Source organism: Rhodamnia argentea, chromosome 2 (assembly GCF_020921035.1).
Source record: "Rhodamnia argentea isolate NSW1041297 chromosome 2, ASM2092103v1, whole genome shotgun sequence".
Taxonomy (NCBI): domain Eukaryota; kingdom Viridiplantae; phylum Streptophyta; class Magnoliopsida; order Myrtales; family Myrtaceae; genus Rhodamnia; species Rhodamnia argentea.
In genome coordinates this window covers 20,725,132-20,738,648 of record NC_063151.1, presented here as the reverse complement: position 1 = coordinate 20,738,648, position 13,517 = coordinate 20,725,132, and the positions used below count along the sequence as shown (strand labels likewise).

Sequence of the window (13,517 nt, the reverse complement as noted above, 5' to 3'; positions counted from 1 at the left end):
GACTCGTTGGAATTCTACGTACGAGTTGCTTCGGCAAACTTTTGATTATAAAGATTTATTATGTATGTTTATTTCACAAAATATTCCCGAAATTACTTTACTTCCTCAACATTGGGACGTTTGCAAAAAAAATTTAGATTTTTTGAAAATGTTTAATGATGCTATTAACACTTTATCTGGTATTTATTATCCTACTACGCATTTATTTTTAATAGAGTGTGTTAATATTGGTAGCGTTTTTAGTGAATATGAAAATGTTACTGAATTAGCTCAAACTATTTTAGTAATGAGAGAAAAATGGTTGCATTATTATTTGCAAATTCCTCTTGTCTATTTAGTTGGTATTGTTTTTGATCCACGTATTAAATTAGACGGTTTACTAGATTATTTGAATGTGTATTATCATGATTGTTTACATTTAGAAGATTCAATAGATATTTCAAATATACTAGGAGATGTTAAAGAATCTATAGTAGTATTATATGGAGAATTTTGTAGTAGTTATGATTTAAGTGATTCTGGATCTTTACAATCTACTGCCTCACGTAGCGAAGGTGGTAGTTCACTTAGTAGAGGGTATATTATGCTCAAGAGTAGGTAAAAAAAAACAAAAATGGGCAACATGTAGTATTTCTGAATTAGAAAAATATTTAACCACTCAATTTGAGTTTTGTGATGCAGAACATAGTACAGATTTTGAAATCCTAAAGTGGTGGAAGAGTCACCAAATCGATTACCCAATTCTCGCCCTCATCGCTCGTCGGATATTAGCAACCCATTATTCAACGGTTGCAGTTGAACAAGCATTTAGCGTTGGAGGATTAGTTTTGGACTCTCGCCGTTCAAGATTAAACCCGGAGTTTGTGGAAGCTCAAGCTTGTGTTGACGATTGGACGAAGGCGAGATTTCGACACCAAGAGTTAGATCGAGAACACGAATTTTTTAGCGATAATATTGGAGATACCACCGCCACGGGTACCACAATGGATAGCGACGATTGACGATGAGGTAAGTTGGGGTTATCAAAGGTAAAAGAACTACATGGGCTTTGATTCTTCTATCCCAAGAAGATATGTAGGCGCTTAATGATAATTCATTAAGCTCAAGCCCATTCCTCCTCTCTCTTTTTTTTCCCCACATTTTATTACAATGTACAATTTGATTATTTTTTATAATTTATAATTTATTATGTTTATTTTATTATTTATTATTTTAAAAATTAAAATTAAAAAAGGAACCGGAATTAATCGGCCCGGGAACCGACCTAGAACCGCTGGTTCCGAACCGGAACCGGAACCGGCCCGGAACCCCCGGTTCCGAATCGGAATCGACCTGGAACCGGAACCGGAATTTTCAACGGCCGGTTCCGGTTCCACCTTTTCGTGGAACGGGAACCGCCGGTTCTCGAACCGGAACCGGCCGCCTCTACCCACGAAAGCTGTTTGGCAATTCAAAAAGCAGATTAATGCTTTTCATGCTGAAGATGCGACAAGGGCATCGCCAGATTAGATGAGAGAGAATGTTACGGACCAACAAAATTCTAAGCCCGAGCCCAAATCAAAGCTTTGAAACTTCTAGAGGTCGATAATTTTAGATATTTTCAAGAACAACATAGAAAATGTACATGTCTGGATACTTGCGAAAATAATGCATAGATATTTATAAGAAAAATATTTAAATATACTGGGGCATAGATATTTGTAAGGCTAATATAAGATCTGTATTATAAGATGTTGATTATGATTAAATCTCCACCGTTAAATCAAATGGAAATCCAACTATTGTAACCGGAGCCGGAGGGGTTTAGGCATGAACGGGGGGCTTGGCCGCACGGTTGCCCGACACTGGTTGCCCGACAAAACCCTCACACCTTAAAATGAAGCTCGCCTGACAAAACCCTCACGTCTTCGAGCTCTTATGGAGTCGACCGCCGCTCCTCGCGCCATTCCACTCTTCGCCAAGTCCCCGCGCTCCTCACAGGGCCCAATCGAGTCGCATCCGAAGCTGAATAAGTTGCCCCTCTCGGCTCTTTCGAGGAAGGCCAGGCTCCCCGCCACGTTGTGCGCGTCCCGGAACGCCATCGCCATGAGCGCCGCCGCTCAAGGCCCTGACTCCAAGGAGGCGAAGCTGTGGGGAGGCCGGTTCGAGGAGGGCGTCTCGGAGACGGTCGAGAGGTTTACCGAGTCCATCTCGTTCGATAAGGAGCTGTATAGGCATGACATCATGGGAAGCAAGGCTCATGCCAATATGTTGGCCAAACAGGTGATCGTTCTTTCTTTTGATACGATATTGCGCTTTGTTGTCCCCTTCGGTGGCTGGGTTGAAGGATGGGTTGATTATTTTTTGTTGAGTGATTTTGTGGAAGGAGATGAATGGGTTGCGGGGGGCGGAGCTGAATGTATTTTGTGGGAGTTGTCTACTGACTGGAATAATATGATGATAAACACAGATAGAGTAGCTCATGGTCATGTTGCAAGCAAAGAGATGAGAAAGCAGACTCATTACAGAATGTGTTTGGGCAACCCATATTGACAATTTTTTTTTTTTTTTTTTTTTTTTGCGATGGCATATTGAATATTCTCGAGACCTATAAACAATCACATTCCAGCCTTTTTTGGGTCAAGTACTGGTAATGCTCTGTATCTTTCTTATCATAACTGACCGAGCGTAACCAAATACTAAACTTTTCAATTGGTTTAATTATATCATAAACGTTTTATGAAAATGCAATCAAGTACAGTTCACTTAAAATCTATCACCGATTGGAAGGTTTTACGACTTCATATGCACTTTTCCCGATACTAAAATGAAAATACATGATAACTTGCATCAAAGAGTGCAAAGGCAATTGTCATGTTCACCAAGCTCAACCATGATTCGGGGGGCAAGGTCTAGTGGGGTTGGCACTTAGTTCTTATATCAGTTTTCTTGCAGGGACTAATGGATAACTCTGACAGAGATAAAATTTTGGAAGGACTGAGTGAGATTGAGAGACTGATTGAAAGTGGAGAGTTTAAGTGGAGGGTTGATAGAGAAGATGTGCACATGAACATTGAAGCAGCACTAACGGATATGATTGGCGAGCCGGCAAAGAAGCTTCATACAGCTCGAAGCCGGAATGATCAAGTTCAGACGGATTTTCGCCTGTGGTGTCGCGATGCTATTGATATGATCATTCCATGTATCATACATCTTCAGGTGGCTTTGGTGACCTTGGCTTTGAAGAATGAGGGTGTAATTATTTTGGGAAACACACATATGAAGAGGGCCCAACCAGTTTTGTTGCGACATCACCTCTTAGAATATGTTGAGCAGGTAGTCATAGTTTATGTAATTAACAAGTCTATCTTAATCTGACAGGCTATGCTTTAATTCTAAACAGATGCCATTTAGTTCTGTTTTTGTTCTTTTCTTTCATAGAAGCAGTTCTCTTAGAATGGCATTTATTGGGCATAGTACTGAAGCCACATATTTCCTGAACATGTCATGATTTGTCATGTAAGAAGGTGTTTAATCATGCACATGTATGGTAAATGTGGGTTCTTCATTGTCAGAATGACAACATCCATTTCGGCCCTTTAAATCTAGTTTTATTCAGTTGCTATAAAGATTAACCTTACACTGTTTTGTCTTGTAGCTTGAGCATGATGTTCGTCGTTTAGTAGACTGCAGAGCCAGGCTGAACTTCTGCCCTCTTGGGGCATGCGCTTTGGCCGGAACTGGCCTTCCAATTGACAGATTTATGACTGCTGAGGAGCTAGGGTTCTCAGCTCCCATGCGTAATAGGTGTGGCTCAATCATTTATGCAGAGTTAGATGCTCTAGCAATGTGCTTTCTGTTTGGAGATACACAAATTTTTGGTGCAAATATGAACTTGGTTATTCCTATTGTGCTGTATTGTGTTAGTTAATATCTCTCGCTGCCCTTGAAAATGTTGTGCAAGATGTCTTCTTTTTACGTGAATCAGTCTTCCATGCATCTAGTGTTAGTTGGTACAAGTTTCGAGGTCCTTCTACATGAAAATGAATAACAAAGTGACAGTCAATTGATACTCAACTCTACCCAGACAATTTCCTGAAGCAAGAAGGTTTACATGCTCTTTATCTCCTTTGAACTGACATTTTGGTGCCTGTTTTGGTTTGTCAAATCTTGAGGATGTCCATGGTGATCTTCTCATGGGATCCTTTAGTAGCTAGACAATCAAGACGAGAGGATCATTGTTTCTCTTGCGCTCTAGGAAGCATAGACTTTCTCCTAGGGCTTCCGTGTTGTGTCGGACGTGAGTCATATACCAACATGCATCCGATATCCTCCGACATGCGGTCAACAGGTGCCGGACATCCGACACGTGGTCGGCGCTCGGGACACGCCCGTGACACGCGAGTCCAGCATTTCGACACGCCATTCCAACACTTACTGAGTCAATTTTAAATATTCTCAAAAAATTAGAGGCATTAAAAATATATATACTTAAGTCATATATCCAACCACCCCAAAATTACTATACCTAGTCAGCCCAAAAGAACCTAATCGGGAATCCGAAGAAGAAGGAGGAGAAAAAACTCATTGTTGATATTTTTATATATACATGATAATTCATTACATATAAATGAAAAATATACATTCAATATACAACGTGTTCTAATATGTTGGAATTCTCTATTTTTTGTTCGCGTGTCGGTATCGGTGCTACTTAGCTTGCTCTTTTACACTGTTAGGATGAAGTACATTTCTAATCCTGTTGTACGTTTGTTTTGCATGTCTACCTTTTAATTTCTCAGCAAGTGGCTCTGGGAAGAGATTGTTGATACTTAATGTTTTAATCAGTATTGATGCAGTGTCGGACAGAGATTTTGTGATGGAGTTCTTGTCAGTCAATTCTACAATTGCTGCGCATCTTTCACGGCTTGGTGAAGAGTGGGTTTTGTGGGCATCAGAGGAGTATGGCTTTATCACAATAAGTGACTTTGTTTCCACCGGAAGTAGTATAATGCCTCAAAACAAAAATCCTGATCCAATGGAACTTGTCCTCGGAAAGTCAGCCAAAGTCATTGGAGACCTCGTTACCCTCCTAACCTTGTGTAAGGGCCTTCCTCCGTCTTACAATCGTGATCTGCAGGTAGATTACATTTGCTAATTTTAGTTTATTGATGATTTTATATGCCTTTAACCGGCATTCACGCTTGAAGAAAACATCCCGGCCCATTGAAAATCGTTTATTACATCCATGAAGATATCAAGAGGCTCCTGATAGTTTATAGATGGATATTAAGTTTGATCTTAGAAACTATTAAATGCTGCTGTGATTGTGATATGTTCGTCGATAGAAAAATGCTTGAGGGGTCTGAATATCAGTTTATAGCTGGAAGATTGGAAGGACTTGAAGGATATTCTCTTGGACAATCATGAAGTAGAAAATAGACCATTTGTAGCAGGAGATTGGTTATCTAGTTTGATATGCCCTGACTAGTGACTATATGCTGAAGAACATTATTCTCTTCCATCCTTTCTCCATTCTGACCCTGTTATTTTCTTTAATGAGACAGGAGGACAAGGAACCTGTATTTGATAGTATAAAGATAATTATGCGGATGCTTGAAGTGTCAATAGAATTCGCTCATAATATTAGCTTCAACAAGGAGCGTATATACAAGGCTTTGCCGGCTGGCCACCTTGATGCCACAACACTTGCCGATTATCTCGTTAAGAAGGTAAGTCATGCATGCAATCAAGTCCTTTCAATTAACACTACTTAAATTACCTACATTACACTTAAAAATTGCATACATGTCCTCCTTAAATTGCACCTTTTCAACATAAATTTGAGGACCTAATTGCATTCTAAAGGTAAAGTTTAGGACTTAAGTGAACTAATTGAAAGGATTAGGACTTTCTATGCACTTTTTCCAATACTGAAATGAAAACACATGATGCTTTGCAAATGTGAAAGTATCAAACAGTAATTGCCCAAAGGCAATGATCATGTTCTTATGATATTCTCTAAAAGATAAAGCCACGCTCAACGATGAATCGGGCAAGGCCTAATGGGGTCTGCGCTTAGTTCTTATGTCAGTTTTCTTGTAGGAACTGATGGATAACACGGACAGAGATAAAATCTTGGAAGGACTGAGTGAGATTGAGAGACTGATTGAAAGTGGAGAGTTTGAGTGGATGGTTGATAGAGAAGATGCGCACGTGAACATTAAAGCAGCACTAACTGATGTGATTGGCGAGCCGGCAAAGAAGCTCCATACAGCTCGAATCCAGAATGATCAAGTTCAGACTGATTTTCGCCTGTGGTGTCATGATGCTATTGATAGGATTGTTCCATTTATCATAGATGTTCAGGTGGCTTTGGTGACCTTGGCTTTGAAGAACAAGGGTGTAATTATTCCGGGATATACACATATGCAGAGGGCCCAACCGGTCTTGTTGCAACATCACCTCTTAGCATATGTTGAGCAGGTAGTCATAGTTGATGTAATTAACAAGTCTATCTTAAGCTGGCATGCTTTGCTTTAATTAAATGGGGATGCCATTTAGTTTTGTTGTTGTTCCTATTTTTTCATAGAAGCAGGTCTCTTAGAGTGGCATTATTTGGCATAGTATTGAAGCCTTGTATTTCCTAAATATGTTGTGATTTATGTGATGTAATAAGGTGTTTAATGATGCACGTGCATGGTAAATGTTGACTTTTCATTTGTCAGAACACCAATATCCAGTTCAGCACTTTAAAGCTAGTTTTATTCAGTCGCTATAAAGATTAACCTTACGCTGTTTTGTCTTGTAGCTTGAGCGTGATATTGGTCGTTTAGTAGACTGCAAAGCCAGGCTCAGCTTCTGCGCTCTTGGGGCATGTTCTTTGGCCAGAACTGGCCTTCCAATAGATAGATTTATGATTGCTGAGGAGCTAGGGTTCTCAGCTCCCGTGCGTAATAGGTATGACTGAATCATTTATGCAGAGTTAGATGCTCTAGCAACTTGCTTTCTGTTTGGAGATGCACAATTCTTTTGTCTTTGGCCTTGAAAAATGTTGTGCCAGATGTCTTCTGATTAAGTGAATCGGTCAGCCATGCATCTAGTGTTGATTGGTACAAGTTTCAAGGTCCTCCTTTTACATCAAAATGAATGAAAAGGTGACGTACAATTGATGCTCTTTATCATCTTCGAATTGACTTTTTGGTGTCTGTTTTGTTTGTGAAATCTTGTGGATTTCCATGGTCATCTTCTCATGAGACCTTCAAGAGAAGAGGATAATTGTTTCTCTTGCGCTTTTACACTGTTAATGAAGTACATTTTTAAATTCTGTTATGCGTCTGTTTTACATATCTACCTTTTCATTTCTCTACAAGTGGCTGTGGGAAGAGATTGTTGATGCTTGATGTTTTAACCAGTATTGATGCAGCGTTGGACAGAGATTTTGCTGTGGAGTTTTTGTCAGCTAATTCTATAATAGCTGTGCATCTTTCACGGCTTGGTGAAGAGTGGGTTTTGTGGGCATCAGAGGAGTTTGGCTTTATTACACCAAGTGACTCTGTTTCCACGGGAAGTAGTATAATGCCTCAAAAGAAAAATCCTGATCCAATGGAACTTGTCCGCGGAAAGTCGGCCAGAGTCATTGGAAACCTTGTTACCCTCCTGAACTCGTGGAAGGGCCTTCTTCCGTCTTATAATCGTGGTCGACAGGTAGATTACATTTGCTAATTTCATTTATTGATGATTTTATATGCCTGTAACTGGCATTTGCAGCTAGAGAAAACATTCCCCGGCCCATTGAAAATCGTTCATTGCATCCAGGAAGATATCAAAAGGCTCTTGATAGTTTATAGGTGGATATTAAGTTTGATCTTAAAAAAACTATTAAATGCTGCTGTCATTGTGATATGTTCGTTGATAGAACAATGCTTGAGGGGTTTAAATATCAATTTATAGCTCGAAGACTGGAAGGACTAAAAGCATATTCTCTTGGAGAATCATGTAGTAGTAAATAGACAATTTGTAGTAGGAGATTGGTTATCTAGTTTGATAAGCTCCGACTAGTGTCTATATGCTGAAGAACATTATCCTCTTCCATCCTTCCTCTCCATTCTCATCCTGTTATTTTCTTTAATGAGACAGGAGGACAAGGATCCACTATCTGATAGCCTAAATACAATTGTGGGGATGCTTGATGTCTCGGCAGAATTCGCTCATAATATTAGCTTCAATAAGGAGCGAATATGCAAGACTTTGCCAGCTGGCCACCTTGATGCCACAACACTTGCTGATTACCTTGTTAAAAAGGTAAGTCATGCATGACGTCTCACTACCGTTTCTTTCTTTTTCCTCTCTTTTAGTTCTGATAGCTTAGTTATACTTAGCGCAAATAGTTATCTGGTGCCATGGACTCAAAACTTGGGCAGTGTTCTCAATTCCCTTTGTTAACTTATATGCCAAAGAAGTGAGAAGCATCTCTTGCATCAATCTGGCGCACTTGTACTCTCTTTGTTCATTTTGCTTTTGAGCTTTCTTATTAGCAAACTGATGTTTAGCTGGCTCTGCTTATCCCAAAGAAGACTGTGATTTACAAACTTTAGAGGACTTCGGTGCTATTCCGCAATAGTTTTCATGTGGCGGAGTTAATCTGTCATATCTTGGAATGCGTCTGAATTTTGATTCTTGTTTCCCAGGGCATCCCTTTCCGAACCTCTCACGATATTGTGGGGAGATCAGTAGCATTTTGTGTCTCAAGGAACTGCCAGCTTCAGGATGTCAGTTTGGATGAACTACATAGTATCAGCCCGGTGTTTGATAAGGATGTGTATGAGTACCTCGGTGTTGAGAATGCCGTCAAGAATTTCTGTTCATATGGATCGACAGGATCGGCGTTTGTCGCAAGTCAGATGGACTACTGGGTTAGGAAGCTCAATATCAAAAGAATCTGATCCGAACTAATTCAATGATGGCCAATCAATTTCTATTGATGAAGCAGTTTTCGAGCAATGGTGTTTATTTGAAATCTCATAGTGGGTAGGGAGGGTGATGGATTTTTGTGATATCTCATAGTGCCTGGGAAATGGGGATAAGATCGTTTTGATAGCGCATAGTGGGCAGATCGAGGGTGAGGGATCGTTTTGATATCACATTTGAGCAAGTTGACAACAAGGTCCGTTTGGCTGGGGGAAGGGAAAACTCCATGATAAAGGATTTTCAGTAAAATGGTTAGTTTTTTTTATGTTTGGTGATAAGCGACCGAAAATGTTTTTCGGTGTTTGGATCTCATTCGAAAAATGATTTCAATTTCATAAATTCGTTTTTAAGGCAATTTTAGATAGTGTTTTTACCTCTTTAGATTTAGAGATTAGCTTTCCTAAGTTTATGCATGAATACTCTGTTGATCGGAAAGTGTTTTCAATTGATTAGAATCAACAAAGCAAACAGGTGAAAGTGCAAAATATTAATTTTGGAAAACACTTTCCCTTAAAGCAACGCGCCCTTGGAAGTGGAATAAATAGATGTGAGCAATGGTGTTTATTTGCTATGTGTTGAACTTGAAGTTGCTTTCCAAAATCTTGGGCAGAGACGAAATCACAATTTATCTGGACGAATCTACATATATAAGAGAAAACATGATTAAGTATATAAAATCCGAGCTAAGTCGAATTTAAAAGGCAACTCATTACAACGTTATGAAGCTATATGTCTGCTAAAATGATAGTGAAATTTTCTCTAGGGCTGCGACAGAATGCATGATCGCATCATGGGGTCTGTCATAGCTTATCCGATTATGATAGTCATGATGGGAGTGCATGTGGAGTTTCAAGCCATACCACAAAAAAGGTGCAAATTGAGCTACATACCTTTGCAATGATCAAAACTTTCAGCTAATGTAAACTAATCTAGGATCTCAGAAACATGATAGAGCAGTTTTTGGCACTATTCTCTCTCGGAAATCCCTAAATACCTGAGTTTGAAAAACCAATAAAATGACAAGCCAATTTCACCAAGAAAAAAGACCAGAGAGAGAGAGAGAGAGAGAGAGTTTAAGCTCTTTTGCTGGAATTTCTATGACCAGGAAAAAGAAATAATGGACTTACATCTCCAATTGATATTCATATTCAGACCATCCGTCTTATATTAGGAAAAGTGTCAAAAAATTCATAAATTCATTGCATTGGTGCCAATTTAATCCTAAACATTTTATTGGCGCCAATTCGGTGCTAAACCTTTTGTATTGATATCAATTTAATCCAAAACCTTTTGTATTTATGTCAATTTAGTCAATCTGATCAATTTTGACTGAAAATCGCTAACATGAACGTCGGTTGTTCTATGTGGTACGGTTGGCGCCGACGTGGCACATTTTAATATTATCTTAATTTTTAAATTTTTTTAGCCTTTTTTTAATAATTTTATAAAAGAATTTAGGATTTTTTTTCCTTGGCTAGCGGGGCCCTTGGCGTAGAAGCCAGAAACAAAAAAAAAATATTAAAAATTATCCACGTCAGGCTAATGTGCTACATAGGACAATCGGTCCACATCGGTAATATCCGGTCAAAATTGGCCGGATCGACTCAATTGACACAAATGCAAAATATTTAGGACTGAATTGATACCAACAAAAGATTTATGCCTAAATTGGCAACAATACAATAGGTTTATTACTTTTTTGACACTTTTCCCTGTCCGATATTTTATCACCATTAAGATGATTAATAAGTCTAGCAATTGAAATTCATAGTTATGAGTGAAAATACCGGAGCTAGAATACTTTGTAATGGCATGCCAGGGACTCCACTCTCCTGAGTGACAACCATCATTCACTTGTTCATTGAAGTTTCCTTCAGGTTGAACCATGGTTTCCTCACACTCCTGACACTGGCCAAAAAAAGAGAAAGAAAACTCCGTACGTATGGGTGAAAGTTGCGTGAATAAATTGGGCAAGAAGTTTTCAGCCATCGTATTGCAAGCACAACATGGGGAGGAAACAATATTGAAGGACCTCTGCAATTAAAGCATGGTTCAAGACTTACTTAGGTAGAGGATGGACGCTTTGATGAAGATCAAAGCTAGAACCGCCATGAAAGAAAACAAGCTAAAATGTCGGAAGCAACTTTTGCAACTGAGACGCCTCAAAGCAGACGAAAAGGGGTTGATATTCATTGCATCCTCTGCAAAATCGAAGCGATTAACGAATTCAATCTCTCTCTCTCTCTCTCTCTCTCTCTCTCTCTCTCTCGCATGTATGATCAGCACAAATTGAATTAGAACCGAAGGTACTCTAATGATTAGATATGCTGATGTGTCTAATTGCATCTGCCCAGAATGTCTAGGGTAATCTGCATGCATCCTCATGCTTTTTGCATGCTCATTCGAAGTCCTATTCATCCTCTCAGCAATCCCATTTTATCGTGGTCTATTGGGAACGATTTTTTCCATCTTTATTTCATTTTCTATAAAATAAAAAAAAAAACTTGAACTCCTTACTCTCATAGTCAATATCATTATTGGACCTTAGACATTTAATCTTCAGACTAGGCTCATTTTCCAATCTCTTAAAAGTAGCAAACGCATCGGATTAATTTTTCAAAAAATGAAGAGTAGTCAATAGATGTGACATAGTAACGTGAGCTTTCGAGGGAATGCGAAGGGGCTGGCCCCCACACATTTGTTTGCACCAACTTTAAATTTTCTTTTTTTTTTTGGGTCTCTCCCAATATTCGAAAAACTAACACGTTTCAGCTTGTCTAGAGCGCAATCTTCATATAGATCAACATATAGAGACTTTTGATCAAGCAATTTTCTCTTAAATGCTAACACATTCATTTCTTTTTGGGTTAATATCACTAAAAATCCCAAACCGGCACATCCGTGACAAATCTACCATAAACTATTTTTTTTACCATAAAAAATCCTAAATTGGTATACCTTTGACGAATTTACCCCAAATTGGTACACCCGTGACAAATTTACCGTCCGTTAGTTTCCATAAAATTTTATCGTCAACTTGTTGAGTTGGATGACTCGTGGCAATTGCCGGATATACATGTTTGGGGCTTTTAACCTCTATTTGTCACATGTGCATCAATTTGGGATTTATAGTGGTATTAATACAATTTGATGAATATTAATGTATGGTAAATTTATCATATGTATACAAGTTTGGGGTTTTTGGTGGTCAAAATAATTAATTTGGGGTAAATTTGTCATAGATGTACCAGTTTGGATTTTGATGGTCGAAAAAATAGTTTGGGATAAACTTGTCACACATATACCAGTTTGAAGTTTTCGGTAGTATTAACCCTTCCCTTTTCATTTATGTGTCCAAGTCTGCAATGCCATAGTTTGAAATTAGCTTCCGATTCAGCAGCTGCTTTCGCCTATGTGTAGTGTTCTCGACTTTGTTCCTCGTGCTACAACCAAAGCACGTATACAAGTAAAGCACCTCGTACCGGAGTACATTGGTGATTATAGCGCCCGGAATTAATATGAATAGGAGACGCTCGGTTTGATTTAAACACATAATTTGATACATCTAAAAGAAGCATTTAACCACATAATCAATTTCCGAAAACTCTCACTAACTTAACATTCTTCTTCCTCGCACACCCTATTCACGCAGCCGCACTTTCCATTAATTGGCAGCAAATACTGGAGATCAGCTACAACCACAGGAGCGACATCTGTCTGTCTGTCTCTCTCCGTGCCTTTTGACTGTGATCATGGAATACTTACTCTTCCTCCATATTGCCAAACGCTGCAGCCAATCATTTCTCAATTAGGAAAAAGTCACCAAAGAGGAAAAATAACAAATACGAAGAGGACAAAGGAACCATCTAGCCATGTTCAATCTAGCCCTCCAATTTTAATTAGACTGCACATCGAATTATGGTTCTTTCCATAAAGAAAATGAATAAAGTTGTTAGTATTGACCATGTCGTCATCGATGGCCGTACCGATTGGCTCACGCGACGTAAAAAAACGAAAAGAAAAAGAAGCTTAAATCCTTTCTCGAGAGAGAGAGAAGTGTGATTGAATTATCACCCGACACAAGCGACCTTTATCTAGTTTGTTAACGGTGGCCATCACTAGGCGATCTTATTTTACTCTTTCGAGATATCTAGTGTGGATTGGCCGGCCACCCAAGTTAGAGATTGAGAAGGCATACCCTTCTCACGAATTGGGTGAGGATCGGAATCCTGCCTTACCATTTTCACGAACAGAAGGGCCACCTACGATATGATAAGAAGAACATTGATAACAATTGAAAGTTTTTGAGACCGTTGCTCAGACACTTCTCAAGGCTTTTAATTCGTCATCTATGCGACCCATCATAGATCACATGAATACATTCATATGATCATTGATTTGGTGGACTCGATTAATCCATTCCGGGGTTCTACTAATTCCTCCCCCTCGCCAGTATTGTCGATCTATGTTTGCAGGTTGCCACGCGTCCATCACCAACGTGGCGCTGCCCGGTACGCGCTCGACGGGCGAAAGGTCGCGTCAGCACTCGGACAGAAGAGAAGGGACAG

General features: G+C 39.2%; 1 protein-coding gene across 2 annotated transcripts; it reads left to right on the top strand.

Moving 5' to 3' along the window:
• Positions 1-1,840: 1,840 nt before the first annotated feature.
• Positions 1,841-13,514, top strand: LOC115739635 (argininosuccinate lyase, chloroplastic-like). Of its 2 annotated transcripts, XR_007197551.1 has the most exons (11): positions 1,841-2,262; positions 2,935-3,315; positions 3,638-3,786; positions 4,828-5,119; positions 5,547-5,711; positions 6,085-6,465; positions 6,791-6,939; positions 7,395-7,686; positions 8,119-8,283; positions 8,670-9,200; positions 13,425-13,514. XR_007197551.1 is itself a non-coding variant. In XM_030672844.2 (10 exons), the coding sequence occupies exons 1-10, from the start codon at positions 1,918-1,920 to the stop codon at positions 8,922-8,924; spliced, it is 2,574 nt and encodes an 857-aa protein (XP_030528704.1). In that variant the 5' UTR covers positions 1,841-1,917; the 3' UTR covers positions 8,925-9,264. The 2 variants fall into 2 exon arrangements, 1 of the variants encoding a protein (XP_030528704.1); XM_030672844.2 differs by lacking the exon at positions 13,425-13,514 and having other exon boundaries at positions 8,670-9,264.
• The last annotated feature ends 3 nt before the right edge of the window (positions 13,515-13,517 follow it).

Bases quoted from the DNA above. Each gene is read 5' to 3' on its own strand.
- LOC115739635 (XM_030672844.2), top strand. From the start codon at position 1,918: ATGGAGTCGACCGCCGCTCCTCGCGCCATTCCACTCTTCGCCAAGTCC. The intron at 3,787-4,827 runs GTGTGGCTCAAT...TGTTTTAATCAG, and splicing joins TCAGCTCCCATGCGTAATAG to TATTGATGCAGTGTCGGACA. The intron at 7,687-8,118 runs GTAGATTACATT...TTAATGAGACAG, and splicing joins CTTATAATCGTGGTCGACAG to GAGGACAAGGATCCACTATC.